A 15,122-nucleotide genomic window follows, 5' to 3' on the forward strand; every position below is an offset into this window, starting at 1 on the left:
GTTGAGTTAAGTACCACCGAAAGTCTTTATTGACTTCTTATAACATATCAAGCAGCCCGACAAATGTGAAAAGGCCCTGCAACGTTACGTACTTTTGTCGCAAGTTTTTCCCCATGTTCCCCATACACAAGAACAATTATAGCCTTTGGAATGTTCATTGCATTTTCCATCGTTACATGGATGCGGGTAGCAGTATATCAAACCTAAAAAAAATATTTATTTGATGAAAATGCGGTTGCTTTCTCCTAAAGTATGTGTGTAATGTTTTGTTACAGATTGGTAAAAGTCTCACGTCGTTCGCAAAACTGTCCATCATATCCTGTTGAACAACTGCAAGTAATTCCACTTTTTCGGTTTGTGCAATTTCCATGACTGTTACAAGGATTTGTTTTGAATTGTGGCGAGGCTACACAACAAGAAACAAGAAAAGGTGATCAAAACGTTTCTCTGAAATACGATTCCAAGATGTTTATATAAAAGTTTTTTAACAAACAAATACAATTTTAAATTTGGTCTTGATTATACTCACATTTTCATAAACAGTTTGTGCAACTAACTACTTAACCAAAATATATATAAACTCCACAGTTTGTTAAACTACGGAACGTTTCATTGTTATAATTTTCTTCACGTACCAAATATTGCTCGCCACGACATAACAACTCCTCTTTGGCCCCAGTCGTGCGTTGGAGGGTAGTCTGTTCTGTAGACATGAGCTTTAAACCCCCATTTATAAATGTTAGGGATTGTGGCGTTAAACGTATCAGGCCATCGCTCTTCTCCACGAACTTCAGTTTCAATACGGTTTGCAAATCCAGTAAAACATTGTTCGTATACAACATCGATTATTTTCCTTTTAGAATTGATGTTGGATCCGACCAGCGCTTCACCACATGCCCAAGTTTCTCCTACACAGTTTTTGTGTCAACGTAAATCAAGTTTCTAAACACCCGAGATATAAGGCTGTATTTATCGCAACCGGTTAAAGAGTCAATTTAATTTGGTGGCGTAGTAAATGCCAGCTACTTCTGCTTTGAATTATTTGATAATGACCTTTAAAAAAACGGATCTGGGTGTCTTTGTTCTCAATGCAGAGGTATCAGTTTACGACAAAATACCAATCATTAACGACAACAAAGCATTGCATTAAATTAAAGGACCATTTATGATAAATCTTATAAGACAAATCTGAGTTGTAAGTAATTTTTTTGTTTTATTTTAATCAAATAGTTTGCAGAAAATTTGGTTGTCTGACACTTCTGATTGTTTAATTCGCAAATTTTGCCAAACTAAATGTCTCATTTGCTAACCGCATGGCCCACAAGTGCTTACAATCCAGCTGCAATAATATCCAACACAAAAAAAACAAGAAGAAAACTTTTAACAAAAGTTAAGCAACCCCACGATATTTTGACTTACCAATCTCACATTTAGATAAGTCAACCAGAGCCAAAGTACCCACTAACAACACAACTTTCAACATGTCGGCTTTCTGCTTTGAACGCAACTAATGCAATCTGCTGCAGCAGATGTAGGTCTAGTTCAGCTTTTCTCTTCGATTCTTAACTTTGACCCTACTTTAACGAACCAGACAACATATCACCTCTAAATAGCATAGCATATTGTATAACATTTTAATAGCTTCACATAACGATATGTATTGTTGTTAAAAATTAAACATTTTAGGGCGTTGCTACTTTACAACACAAAGATTTGTTTGTGTGCTTTAATAACTTTCACAAATGTTGCCCAGTTGATGTTATAAGTACAATAGTTACCAATTATCACTAGTCTACATAACTGCATTGGGCGTGAAACTGGTACATGTAATTGCAATTGCACGTTCATTGTGGTGAAATGTTCTATACAATATTGTGTACACTTTCCACGTTAAGTTGTTTCGTGAATTTGAATCAGCTTGGTTTGAGGAGCTGGAAAAGTAACAGTTTTTACCACAAGCCCCGCATAAACATTTGTCGTAGGTTCGAAATTAGCCGCAGGCTAAATTTGTAAATGCCTGGATCTGTTTCGGTTGTATACCATGAACAATGGTTGGCCACAGTACTTTGGACAGATGGCAAAAAATTACCTGTCATCAATAATGGTAAAATTACTTTATACTTCTGAGAGAATAAAACTAATAAAAATGCGACAATGCTCTGTATAGTTGCTAATACTAAATAGTTGCTAATACTAAAATAATAGTTCATTATTGTTTTTTACGACTGCGTAAATTTACAAGACTAGTGGAGGTGGGCAATCATAATTTTACTACCCCGGATGATGGAGATTAAACCAAACTTTCCTACATAAACAGTCACTTTCTATCACAGTGATTGATAGACATTAGCAGGGTGCCGCCAAAAGAGAAAGGCTAACGTGCCTTTCTTGGCGGTTTACCGCAATAATTATATGATCACAGTTGTCGTGATATATTTGCAGGGAAGCAGAACGTTGAAAATGGTAAAGTTTGTAAAATTTGTATTGCTGCTGCTGTTTGCACTGGTCGGAATTCAAGGTAAGTAGATTCTTCGAGTTATACTTGTATTTATACACAGTAACCTTTTTAGACACTGATGCAGAGTAACATTTTCGTCGTCAAACTATATGAACATTCCATAAGAGTTTCCGTATACAAAAAAACTGTTTCAATACCAAACAACCAGAAACAGGACTTTCTGAAGAATACGACTAAATTGTTTTAGGTAGAACTTGGTACACAGGGCATGATGGCGTCGGAGCCAACAAATACGGACAGCCAAAAATAATAAATGTGGTGTACCTCCGTTGTTTTTCTGGAATAGCAAAACGATTCGAAATAACAGTTCATGGCGAAGAAAGATACTCAGATACATTTGCAGCCACTGTCCTTAACATTTACGAATGGGGGTTTCGAGTACGCGTGGACAGAACCAACCATCCGACGAATGATTGGGGTCAGCACGGAGTTTTTCTGTCGTGGAAGGCATTTTTTGGTACGTTAGCATGCGTTTGTTAAGCATTCTGCTTTTGGCCAAAGTAAAAGTGTTTTATTAGTATTTTCCGGCCGAGTGTTGTGACAGACCATCGCAAATCTGTTTTCCAATGTGTCAACAAATAACGCTGCTAAAATCTGTTTGTAGTCTTATAACCTTGACTTAACTTTGTGTCAACAGAAACCACAAGGTTTTGGGACAATCCCTGTTTGCATGAAGGCAGGTGTATCAACGAGGCCAACGGTAGGGTCTGCAAATGCACCGAACAATACGGCGGCAACCTTTGTGAAAAGCGTAAGTGGGCACAAATATTTTTAACCGGTCATTGAGGAAGCAATGCCACCAATTATTTCCTATGAAATGCAACATGTGCAAATATTTTAGGGAACGTAATATGTTGGAAACGTACACTAAAAATAAGTCGTTTCACGCCTTTCGAAAAGTGAAAAGTTCAAATTGATTTGACACAAGGCCCGAGCGCATCACGTTTTTCTTTCCGAATTTCTGTTCTGGCCACGAAAGAACCGGTTTAGTACCGCATAACACGAAATGAAATCAGAAATCAACGCACGTTTTGACATATTGCATCTGCGACTAAGTAGCATTTGTTCATGAGTTTTACCCTGTACTATATAAGGTGTACAATGAAATATAAATGGTGTAAGAGTCGGACCAGGGAACAAAAATGTAATCCCCATTCAACTAACCATGTATAACATACAGCTCACATTCAAGTCAGATGGAGTTGGCACGATGCAAACATGATACATCTAAATTTAATTCACAAAATGTTCGGCTGAATTACTGAATTTAGTTCTTACAGGCAACGCTGATCTCTTTTAGTGCCTTAAAGGCCTGGGGGGTTTACGCTGCAAATCAAAGACTTATTTTTCAAGCAAATGGTTACAGCGTCTGACATAAGCCTATTTCGTAACCTTTATCCTCAGCGACAAGCGTTTTATTTTGAACTGAGTGTTGCGACATAACTAGGTCAATTGGGTTTATGGTTCGACATTGTTTCAACTTTAAATATCATTCTACTTAATATATATACCTAAAAATCCACAATTTAGAAGGTTCATGTATCTGTCTGCGTATCATGTTCGAACTTTATTTAAGCTTAAATGTGCGTTTAACTGTTTGGTAAGATATTGTAATCGATTTTTTTTCTCAACAAAATATCCCTATCTTTTTTAGTCTTGGTATACTGTTACCCAAACCCGTGCAGTGGGGGAGGAAATTGCACTGAATTACATGACGGTTACAAATGTTCGTGTACAACAGGAAGAACGGGAATAAACTGCACAAAGGGTAATGTATACGATTTGTTTGCGGTTTACGACAACTGCACGATAGTACTACGACATTAGATTTTATAATAACGAAGAACTTGTAGTTTTTTTTTTTTTTGTTCGAATATTTTGTGCAAAATAAACTTATTTCGCGCATATTTTAAATCCATCTCTTCTGTTCAGGTAGCGAACAAAACGCAACAAATCTTGTTTTTGATAACCCTTCAACAAATAGCATGACGTCCACGATACTTTACTCATCGTGTAAGGCTGAGGATGCCATAGAAGTTAACCTTTCTGTTCGCAACAACATGTCGGCTACGGTTGGGGCTAAAGTCATTGAAATTTTCCGCTGGGGTTTTCAAGTCAAAGTTTGGAGGCAAAACGAAGGAGCAAACCCTGCCTACGAACCTATTGAACTAAGCTGGAATGCTGTGTTTGGTGAGGAGCTGTCTTATTCAATTATTACGTGTTGTGATAAGGATGGGTTTCGTATCGCTTTTTTTGGACGGACAAAAAGGGAAAAAATCCTCTTTAAAATAAAAAAGAATCAATACAGTATCGATAAACTTTAAACCAGAGTCTCCCAGCTGATTGTTTGGATGGAGACTATAATGAACCTTTATACTTATTGATTCATATTTATTAAATCATTAAGTCATTCATCCTACCTTCATCAAGGAAAATTTGAATCAAGAAAGAATCAAAATAAAAAAAACGGTGTCAGGTCCAAAACGAAGACCGCCTGCTCTTTACAACTGTTGCGGTACAAAAAAATGCGCATGTCAAACACATTTACTACTTGTCACAGATTCAGCTGATCCTACGACAAATCCTTGCCAGAACGACGGGAGCTGCAGAAACGTTGAACAAGGAACAGAATGTGATTGCCCACGTCTGGCAACCGGAACACGATGTGAAACTCGTAAGTTTCGATTCTAATCACGATAGTTTGGGGGTAATCTCTCTCTCTCCCTCTCTCTCTCTCTCTCTCTCTCTCTCTCTACCTTTATCGGATTTTCTCACAATGCGTCAAATGTTAAGGTTCGTAGTTGGATAAGTCCTTTGTGTTTAAACACGGCTTATTTTTAGGTTTGACGCACTGCGTATCTTCCCCGTGCATGAACGGGGGTACCTGCATTCCAACACCTTCATACTACAGATGTGAATGTCCAATAACTTTCAGTGGTAACAGGTGTGACACTGGTGAGTATTAACTTGAAATTCAACTTCAAGATCGGAAAAAACACAAGTTTTTTGACTGGATAAATAAATCTAATAGGCTTAGGTTGGCTGTTGTAGACAGTGTATACAAGTATGATGTACAATTTTGTACGTTGAAAAAATGTCGTTATTAGCCACAGGTATTAGGTAAAATCGACGATGACAAAAGTGGAAAAATGTTTGCTTGTTAGTCAACACTTTTATCTGGGTCAAATTTGTAGTTGTGTCACGTTTTGCAGAACCTGCTATCAGTTCGGTTGTGCCTTTGTCAAGATTTCATGCCAGCGGTCCACCATACGGGCCAATCATCGAAGTCACTTATGACCGTTGTTACAGTGAAATCGCCAGAGTTATCAATGCAAGCGTTACTGGGTCGAGCTACCATGCAGATACATTCAACCACACCATCTTGGGAATTTATCCGTGGGGATTTCGTGCATTGGTGCTCAGAACCGATTTTCCATACTCTGGCTGGAGACAATCTACAGTTAAGCTTCGATACAGGGCAGTTTTCGGTAAATATCTTACTAAATTTTTGGGCTGGATGTTGAAAGGCTACAATATTTAGTTTTACTTTGTATTTTAAAGATATTGAAGACTCTTGTTACTTAGGTGAAATACGCAGTATACCTCCGTTAATCCGGACCCGTTTGGACCCTAAAATTTGTCTTTAATGGGCAAAGATCCGGATTAAACGATGTTGATAAATTTAAGTTTACCACATTACAAATCATTCGTACTTATTTGTTTCTGCAGAAACACGTAGATTTTTGGAATCACCGTGCTTAAATGCGCGAAGCTGCACAAACAATGCTGACGTTGGACAAAGGTGCAACTGCAATGAAGGCTTCTCTGGAGGATTTTGTGAAACATGTTTGTAAAATCGAGTTTTGTTATACTCGCAATTGCCCAAAATCTCTTGCGATTTCTGGTACTTAATTTCAACAGTCTTCACGGTTTTTTAATACAATCGCTGGCAACAACTAGCCGTAACCCTTATGATCAGATTAGCGTTTTCAGTAAAGGTCAAATATATGTAGCTAATTTGTTGTTTGATTCAGCATTGTCTTCCTGTATTCCAAATCCCTGCAACACCGGAACTTGCACAGAACTCGAAGACGACTACAATTGCACTTGCCCGGAAGAAAAAGGAGGACCAAATTGCGAGATAAGTAAGAATCACAAGTTGCTGCATTATTTTAATGGCAAATTAAACTTATTCTTTAAATAACCACATTAACCAAACAAAAAATATAATGGATGAAAATCGCTTTGATAAATCAGCGTTTGTTTGTTGACAGCAACGCAAGAGTCAGGAAGATATTTGGTTGATTGGAAGCCAGATATTGCGCCCTACACAAAAACTGTAAAAGTAACTTACAAAGAATGTCATAGCGGAATTGCCCACAAGATCAATGCAACTGTGACTGGCGATCGCAGGTGGAGAGACACGTTCAACGCCACAATATTAGAGATAGTGTCCGGAGGATTCACGACATTGGTTCGGCGAATAGACCAATCAGGCATCGGATGGCGCCAACACGGCGTATACCTTCGCTGGACAGCATACTTTGGTAATGTTTTGGCTTACCTAAACAATGTGACCACATTACTATTTACACTAAAGAATGCTGTGAACGTTGTTAAAATGCTCGATTGCAAAAACAGTGCAATTTTACATTTAATATTATGTGTTGCAAGTACAGTTTATGGTAAAATCATGCCTTTATTGCAAGTAATTTTGGTTTCCAGATGTTGAGCAATCGCGAGGCGTACCGTGTTTAAACGGTGCCGAATGCATCAACAGCTTTGAAAGTCAAGTATGTGATTGTCCCGACAGGTTTGGAGGAGATTCTTGTGAAACACGTAAGTCAAGAAAAGGAAACTTCGGTTTTCATGTCTCTACAGCAGAATGCCATAAGCAAATTTTCTTCTACTACCAACAGAAAATGCTTTCCTTGAGTAGATTAACAGCACAGTCAGAACCTTACGATGTGTTGTACTAAGTCATTTGTTTCTTACATTTACACCATTTTTGTAAAGTCATCAAGCTAATAAGTGACAAGCAGCAGAGAGTTGACACTGTTTTGACTTATAAGATCTCATCAGGTCGAGAGAGTGTACACTGTCTGCAGCTTATCATTTATGGGCTTGATGCTTTTACATTGATACTGTGACACTGAGCCGGCATCACTTTGGTTCCCAAGCAGTTGCTTTGCCATTGTAAATAAGTTGGGGAGGCATGACTTTTTAGCCTTTAACTTTTAACAAACTAGAGTGCCGTTGGATGGCAACACTAGCCAATACAGCCTATATCTGGTCACCAGCTGCATTGATGGGACCATATAGGTCAAAACACTGTGCATTATATGCAACTTAAACTATTTTTTCTTGGCAGGATTTGTTCACTGCATTTCTAATCCATGTAACAGCGGTACGTGTATCGAGTTACCGACAGGTTATGAGTGTTCTTGTCCTCGGGGTTGGAGCGGACCGGATTGCTCTTTAAGTAGGTTGAATTTTTGGTTCAAACATACATGCTTTTCCACAAAGTGAATTACCTATAGACTTATATCTGTGTGCTAGGCACATTAAAGCATTTCAGCAAGTGTTTTGGAAGGATTCGTTAAGAACTAGGATTTTCAACTTTAAAGTGTTGGAAAAAGTTTGGTTGCTTTAACACAACACCATTTTTATTACAAGAAACAGTATCATCAGTTTTTATTTTATTTGAGATATAAGCGAAAAAAAACACTCACATATTGTGTAAACCTTATCATCATTAAAATTCCAGGAGGTGCCTGGGTTGGAGGCAGTGCAAGAGTTGGATCTTGGTGGAGAACCAAACCACCCTATTCAAAGCAAATAAACGTTGTGTATGATCGATGTTACAACGGGACAGCAATTGAAGTTATAACGACTGTCACTGGAGATAAAAGACGTCCGGAAAGATTTAGAGCCACTATTATCAACATTTATGATTGGGGATTTCAATCACAGGTAGAAAGAACGGACCAAAACTTCACTTGGACGGAGGAAAATGTCGAGATGCAGTGGAAGTCGTTTTACGGTAACAAGTTTTTGTTAAGTATAGCGGGTGAATGGTACCTGCAGAAGAATATAGATAAAAACAGTATTTTATTAGAATGCAATTTTCGTGACATAAAATATATTTTCTCATGTCTCAAATATTTTGTTTCAAGACACTTTTGTCGTTGTTGTAAATTGTAGTGGTTTGATATCAAAGTATGAAAAGTGAGACAATTGAAATAAAATATGTGCATTATCCGACATTAAAATTAATACAGTTTTGTTAAGGAATTTTGCAATGTGTAGTTTGCTGTAAAACTGAGTTTGGTTTGCAGGTTCGCAAGATTATTTAACAAATCCATGTCTAAACGCGGGAACATGTACCAACAGTGCAGCCGGACAAGCCTGCCAGTGTCCTCCGCAGTACGGAGGAGATCGCTGTCAAACACGTAAGTTTTGGCTTACGGCATGCTTGAAGCTAACAAAATTTTCACCATTTTTAAAATAGATTAAAATTAAGTTTACTGTTTGTTACAAAGGAGATAAAAAAACAAGTTTCAAAGAAATACAAATTGTGATCAATTTTTTGTCCAATCACAAAATGTCCTGAAAAAAGCTTTTAATCTGAGCATTTGTTGACAATATTAACCATACGATTGAATTGCTTCTGACACATCGAGTTGTAAGAGCCCAAAATTAAATCTTGAGCGCAATACACCGGCCCGAAATCTGGCGTTCGGGTGGCCTCACCTTCCCCAGTTGTCCCTATGATGTTGTGGAACAACTTTAATAAAAAGTTGATAAAAACGGAAGTATTTTGCTTCTAAGGGCTTGTGCATTGCTATCCCAATCCTTGCGATGGAGGAACTTGCACAGAATCGGATAATGGTTACAACTGCACATGTCCAACAGGAACAACAGGAAGAAATTGCACTCAGGGTAAATTTACCAAAGAAAGTACATTGTTTATTCTTGACAGCAGTATGAGTATATAAAAATGGTTTGACTTTGCGGATTGCGGCTTAGAACGATATTCTAAAGATTAACTGCATAGCTACTGTTGCTAGTTCCAACTTTGCTTATCTTTTATGGTGTACCTGTGTCCAGCACAAAATCTGATAGACAAACCATCCGTTTTTGTAAAGCCTCACATTAAAGTTAAAGATATTTTCAGGTTACGAAGAAGGCGCCATTACCCTATCACTCGGAGATGGAAAAAACAGCATGACATCTATATTACTTTACACGACGTGCAAGAGCGAACCTGCCATTGAAATTATACCTTTGTTTGACAATCAGTTCTCTGCTGATGTAGGAGTCAGAGTGCTCAGTGTTTATCAATGGGGTTTTCAAATCAAGATCTGGCGAAAGAAAAATGAAATCAACTCCGCAAACATTTTAGCATTGATCCAATGGAGAGCAATTTTCCGTAAGAGGTCCAAAAAATATTTAAGAATCCTGTATATGGTCACATTTTCATAAAAAGATTACAATTGAAAAAAAAACTGATAATGTAGTATACAGGTAGAGCTATCGTGAATATTAGCAAAAACTATGATATTACCAGCCATTACCTAGTGTTTCATCGCTTTAGGATCAATAAACCACGAAACAAACCCATGTGGAAACGGAGGCACGTGCAGAAACATAGAAACAGGAACAACGTGTGATTGTGCAAAACTTACAACTGGACCATTGTGTGAGACTCGTAAGTTAATAAAATCCAACTTTTACCGCAAGACTCTAGCTTCCTGAAAACTAAATTATTTTATAAGGTTTAACACACTGTGCATCTTCTCCATGCATGAACGGGGGAACTTGCATACCAACTACGGATTATTTTAGATGTGTATGCCCTGCAACACACACCGGAGATCGTTGCAATGTTGGTAAGATTGTGTGAATATTGGATTCAGAAAAACATTCTCTGACTTCAAGAAACACTGTCTCTGGCCGGGTGTTAATTAAAACTTATATTACAAAATGACTTACTCAAGTCCTGTCCGTGCAAAAACTTAAATTGCAACACCAAGTACCTGTCTGAATCATTGTTTAAATCAGTTATACAGGCACAGTTAAATTATTGTTTATACATTGTAAGCTTATATGTAAATTTGGACTGTTTTGGACATACTTTGGCACATACACTGCTAAAATTTATAAACGAGCATTGCTTTTCCAGCAATTTTATCATAAACGAACGACGTTTCGACGTCCCATACGAGACACCTTTATCATGATAATGGCATATCTCCAAACACAAATGTCTCACAAAGTTAGTACATTTTGCCTGGCAGCAACAGCTTATTTACTGCTTAAAACTTTTTAGGTTTAGACAATATTGGTAAAAAAAAACGCCCTGCTTTACATATATATTAAAAATACTCAAAGCCTTATGACAATTTGTGCCAAATGATTTTTAATTATTGTAGAACCAGGGATCACTTCGCAAGAGGTCTTGTCCAGTTTTAGCGTAAGTGGTCCGCCGTATGGAAAGATTGTAGAAGTCGTCTACGATCGATGTTACAGCGAAATTGCAAAAGATGTTAAGGGAAGTGTAAGGGGATCGATATTGTATCCGGATACATTCAAATACACAATTTTAGGAATTTATCCGTGGGGATTTCGAGCACTGGTGCAAAGAACCGATCGTCAACGCGTTGGCTGGAGTCAAAGATCGGTTGTTTTTCGTTACAAAGCTATCTTTAGTAAGTCAGGTTTTTCCTAATTGTTGTAGTTACTATTACGAATGTGAGCGTAGTGTTCACTCACTCGTTGTATCTACCTTTTCTGCAAGTTTGCCCTGTATTACTTGTGTAATTATCGCCTTTATAAGTTCTTTTAGTTTTGATTATCGGCTTTATATATTGTCAGACTGTTTTAATTCTATTGTTTAGCCACTTTGAAACGATAGAATATGAAGAAGTTTAACAGTAACAGTTAAATATTATTACGAAAGCTAAATTGTTGCCATCCCAACTAAACGATTTTTGTAAAGTGAATTAAAGGTTGAATCTACATTACACCTGTCACTTAAAGGGTAACAGATGAAAGTAATTAACGATAAAAATTTAAGATATTTAAAATATATATTTTTTGTTTAAGAAACTCGGGATTTCTCTGCATCACCATGTGTAAGCGCGGAAAGCTGTACAAACAATGCTGAAGATGGAAGAGTGTGTAACTGCTCACCAGGATACTCTGGAGAATTTTGTGAAAAAGGTAAAAAATTCTCAACACAGCTTAGCATCTAAATCACCACATTACAGTTCACAACTTGAGACCAAAAGTCAAGTAACCTTACATTTTAATTCAAAACATAAACTTGGTGCTCAAAACAACTCATAAAATTGTTGTTTAGTCCTTTAACAAAAGTTTTTTTACAAAACCAAAAAATCGAGACAGTCCTGTAAAGTCAATAGGGCGATCCAAGTTAAATGTATCATACGAAAGTAAACACATAGTTTAATATTTTTTAAATGATAAAAAAACAAAAAATAAACTGTATAGTAAGTGGTTTCAACCTGCTCGTAAGACATTCAAAGATGTAGAAGAGATACAGATAAAATGACTTGACATTTCAACTGAAAGTCAATTCATTGGGTGTTTGATTCTATTTTTTTATGTTACAGTCACAAGAGTAAGTGGAACAAAAATTATTGGGTCTCTCGAAGACAGGCCGCCTAGCACCAAAACAGTCAACGTCGTCTATGAAAAATGCCACGGTGGAAGGGCCACTGAAATTAATGCAACTGTAAGGGGCTCCACCCGTTACAGTGATACCTTTGAGGCAACAATCACGGACATCTTTACCTGGGGCTTTCGGGCGGTGGTGAGGAGAACTGACCGCCTGAACAGTGGATGGGGTCAGAGAAGAGTTAGACTTCTTTGGACCGCAAATTTTAGTAAGTTTTATAGGTTTGAATTTCTGAGGAAATCGTATTTTATGATTCTCAATGTGTTTACCGAATAGTTTGGGTCTAATCATAAGAGTTGAAATTAAATGATAAAGTCTTGCATAAGTCGTTTGCTTTTGGTGTAAAGTACTTTGGTCATAAGATTGCAAGTAAGGTTCTTCAAAAAACTCAAAATGATTCGAAACTATTGTTTAAATTCGCAGATACACAACAGGATTTTAAGAGTCCTTGTGCAAATGGGGCAAGTTGCACCAATACTAAAGGAAAAAGGATCTGTAATTGTCCACCAGGCTTCAGGGGAGAAACATGCAAAATATCAAACTAAACAAATTTTATTTTTAAAAAATAAGTTGGGCTAGTCATAGTGCTTCCACTATTTCGAGCCAATCGTCAATCAATTTATATCTTTTAAAAAAGAAATATGAATCCTGTTGAGCAATAACGATGTTTAAAATATAGCAGAATTGTAACATGAAAATGGTGTCCTCGATTTCAGGTAGCTTTTTGCACACCGTATAAGTGATTCTCTTGAGATATACGTTTAATGTTCCACTGCATAATGTCTGGAAGGCAAACGGCAGATAATACTTTGTACTTCATGAACTTCATGAGGCTGTATAAAAGTGTGTTTTTCCATAATCAAATTAGTTTACAATTTTAAAAATAAAACATTACCAAATGAACATCGGTTTCGGCCAAATTCTTTCTAACGTTTGCACAGAAAATCGCCTAGAATTGGCATCGTTATTATCCTAGTTCAAATACCAAGTTTTTATTAATTTGACCAAACAATCAAAAACACATTTAAAATTGGTTTTGATTATATTTCTAGAAACTTTGATCAACAATTTGAGAAACCAAATACTTAACCACAAAGAATAAAAACCCTACAGGAAATAAGTTTTTATTGCTATGATTTACTTCACATACTAAATATTGCTCGCCCCGACATAACAACATAACAACCCGACATAACAAAAGGATTGTGGCGTTAAACGTATCAGGCCATCGCTCTTCTCCACGTACCTCGGCTTTAACACGGTTTTTAAAATTTTCATCCAACTCCGTACTACAACAGCAGAACTTTCAACATGCCCCCTTACTGTTCTCGCTTCGAATGCTACGAATGCAATGTGCTGCAACAGATACACGTTTAATCCAGCTTTTCTCTTCGATTCTTAACTTCAAGCCAACGTCAACAAACTAGACAAGGTCATAAACAAGTAGCCCAGCATATTGCAAAACATTCTAATAATTTTACACAACGATATATACCGTTGTTAAAATTTGGACATAGTTATTTAGAGTGTTGTTTTTCTAATCAAATTACAACACAAACATTTGTTAATGTGCTTTAATAACTTTAAAAAAAATGCCAGTTCGTATGTTATAAGTACTATAGCTACCAATTATCATTAGTCTACACAACTGCATTGAGACCAGCACATGTAATTGTTATTGCAATTAAACGTTCAATGTGTCCAAACTTTCTACAGTTTTAAAGTTAAATCGTTTCGTGAATTTAAATCAGTTCACATTAAGGAGCTGCAAACGTAAAAGTTTCACCACGAACCCCGCATAAATATTTGTCGTAGGTTCGAAATTTGCCGCAGGCTAAATTTGTAAATGCCTGGACCTGTTTCGGTTGCATATCATAAAGAATGGTATGCCACAGTACTTTTCCGCAGGTGGCAAAAAAATAACTAGCATCAAAATTGTTAAAGTTGCTTTTTAAAAAAAAAACTACGACAGTGTTCCGTGTTGGAGGATATTGATAATACTAACATAATTAGCCTATTACTTTAATCATAAACATTACTGCCAAGGTAGTGGTGTATATAGAATACATCGTGTAGACGTTTCATCAGATTGTCGAAACGTCTACACCAGGGGTGGGCAAACTTTTCAGTGAAAGGGCCGCATTCAAAAGTTTTTAATCTTATGGGACCGCATAGTATTTCACCAACGGCCGCCAATGGCTTGCTTGTTTTTTGTTTCAAAATAACTGGAAGAATTAGGTTTATATCATATAAATATACCATTCAAGGTCTTCTAAACGCTCAGATTAATAATTTCCAACTTGATGAATTAGTTTAGCTGAAAGGAGCTAACTGTTTATGACGTCATAAACTGTATTGTGACGATTCCGGTGCCTGTTTTTTCGCATTGTTTGCACACAAGCGGATAAAAAGTCTGGCGCATATGATTCCTGGGCTGGTAATCTTTTTCAAATCCTCACGAAATCCGTTTTAGCAGTTTGAAAATCAAAATATTTGGCAAAATAGTTTTAGTTACGATACGGTCGCCAGTACATGTATTTTAAAATACATGGCCACGGCCGCCCTAACTCGTCTCCGCGGCCGCATGTGGCTTTACGGCCGGCGGGCCGCATAAACTCCTTTGCCGGGCCGCATGCGGCCCGCGGGCCGTAGTTTGCCCACCCCTGGTCTACACGATGTATTCTATACACACCACTACCTTGGCAGTAATGTTTATGATTAAACTACTTAGCCTATTACTGTTATCTAGGTAGCCAGTCGAGGTGAAAAGTCATTATTTTACTATCCCAGTAGATGAAAAATATGAAACTAGTTTTTATGTAAACTTAGCTTTCCTACATACACAGTCACTTGTTATCACAAAACTTAATGAAAATAGACAGCGTGCTGCCAAAAGAGAAAGGC

General features: G+C 37.2%; 2 protein-coding genes across 2 annotated transcripts; both read left to right on the forward strand.

Annotated features, from left to right (window-relative positions):
• The first annotated feature begins 4,188 nt into the window (after nucleotides 1-4,188).
• LOC145229640 (uncharacterized) lies at nucleotides 4,189-5,484 on the forward strand. Its single transcript, XM_080094975.1, has 4 exons — nucleotides 4,189-4,286; nucleotides 4,451-4,708; nucleotides 5,079-5,192; nucleotides 5,360-5,484. The coding sequence occupies exons 2-4, from the start codon at nucleotides 4,504-4,506 to the stop codon at nucleotides 5,482-5,484; spliced, it is 444 nt and encodes a 147-aa protein (XP_079951101.1). The 5' UTR covers nucleotides 4,189-4,286; nucleotides 4,451-4,503.
• Nucleotides 5,485-6,331: 847 nt separating this feature from the next.
• LOC145229641 (uncharacterized) lies at nucleotides 6,332-12,825 on the forward strand. The gene is made up of 15 exons (XM_080094976.1): nucleotides 6,332-6,368; nucleotides 6,553-6,663; nucleotides 6,793-7,065; nucleotides 7,244-7,357; nucleotides 7,890-8,000; nucleotides 8,286-8,561; nucleotides 8,857-8,970; nucleotides 9,350-9,460; nucleotides 9,696-9,950; nucleotides 10,116-10,229; nucleotides 10,297-10,410; nucleotides 10,954-11,229; nucleotides 11,627-11,743; nucleotides 12,154-12,426; nucleotides 12,642-12,825. The coding sequence occupies exons 1-15, from the start codon at nucleotides 6,332-6,334 to the stop codon at nucleotides 12,761-12,763; spliced, it is 2,418 nt and encodes an 805-aa protein (XP_079951102.1). The 3' UTR covers nucleotides 12,764-12,825.
• The last annotated feature ends 2,297 nt before the right edge of the window (nucleotides 12,826-15,122 follow it).

The sequence above is a fragment of the Phallusia mammillata genome, chromosome 5 (genome assembly GCF_965637545.1).
Source record: "Phallusia mammillata chromosome 5, kaPhaMamm4.hap1.1, whole genome shotgun sequence".
Taxonomy (NCBI): domain Eukaryota; kingdom Metazoa; phylum Chordata; class Ascidiacea; order Phlebobranchia; family Ascidiidae; genus Phallusia; species Phallusia mammillata.

Coding starts and splice junctions, on each gene's coding strand:
- LOC145229640 (XM_080094975.1), top strand. CDS start 4,504: ATGACGTCCACGATACTTTACTCATCGTGTAAGGCTGAGGATGCCATA. Junction 4,709..5,078: donor AAGCTGGAATGCTGTGTTTG/GTGAGGAGCTGT, acceptor TACTTGTCACAG/ATTCAGCTGATCCTACGACA. Junction 5,193..5,359: donor CGGAACACGATGTGAAACTC/GTAAGTTTCGAT, acceptor GCTTATTTTTAG/GTTTGACGCACTGCGTATCT.
- LOC145229641 (XM_080094976.1), top strand. CDS start 6,332: ATGAAGGCTTCTCTGGAGGATTTTGTGAAACATGTTT. Junction 6,369..6,552: donor GGATTTTGTGAAACATGTTT/GTAAAATCGAGT, acceptor TGTTTGATTCAG/CATTGTCTTCCTGTATTCCA. Junction 9,951..10,115: donor CCAATGGAGAGCAATTTTCC/GTAAGAGGTCCA, acceptor TCATCGCTTTAG/GATCAATAAACCACGAAACA.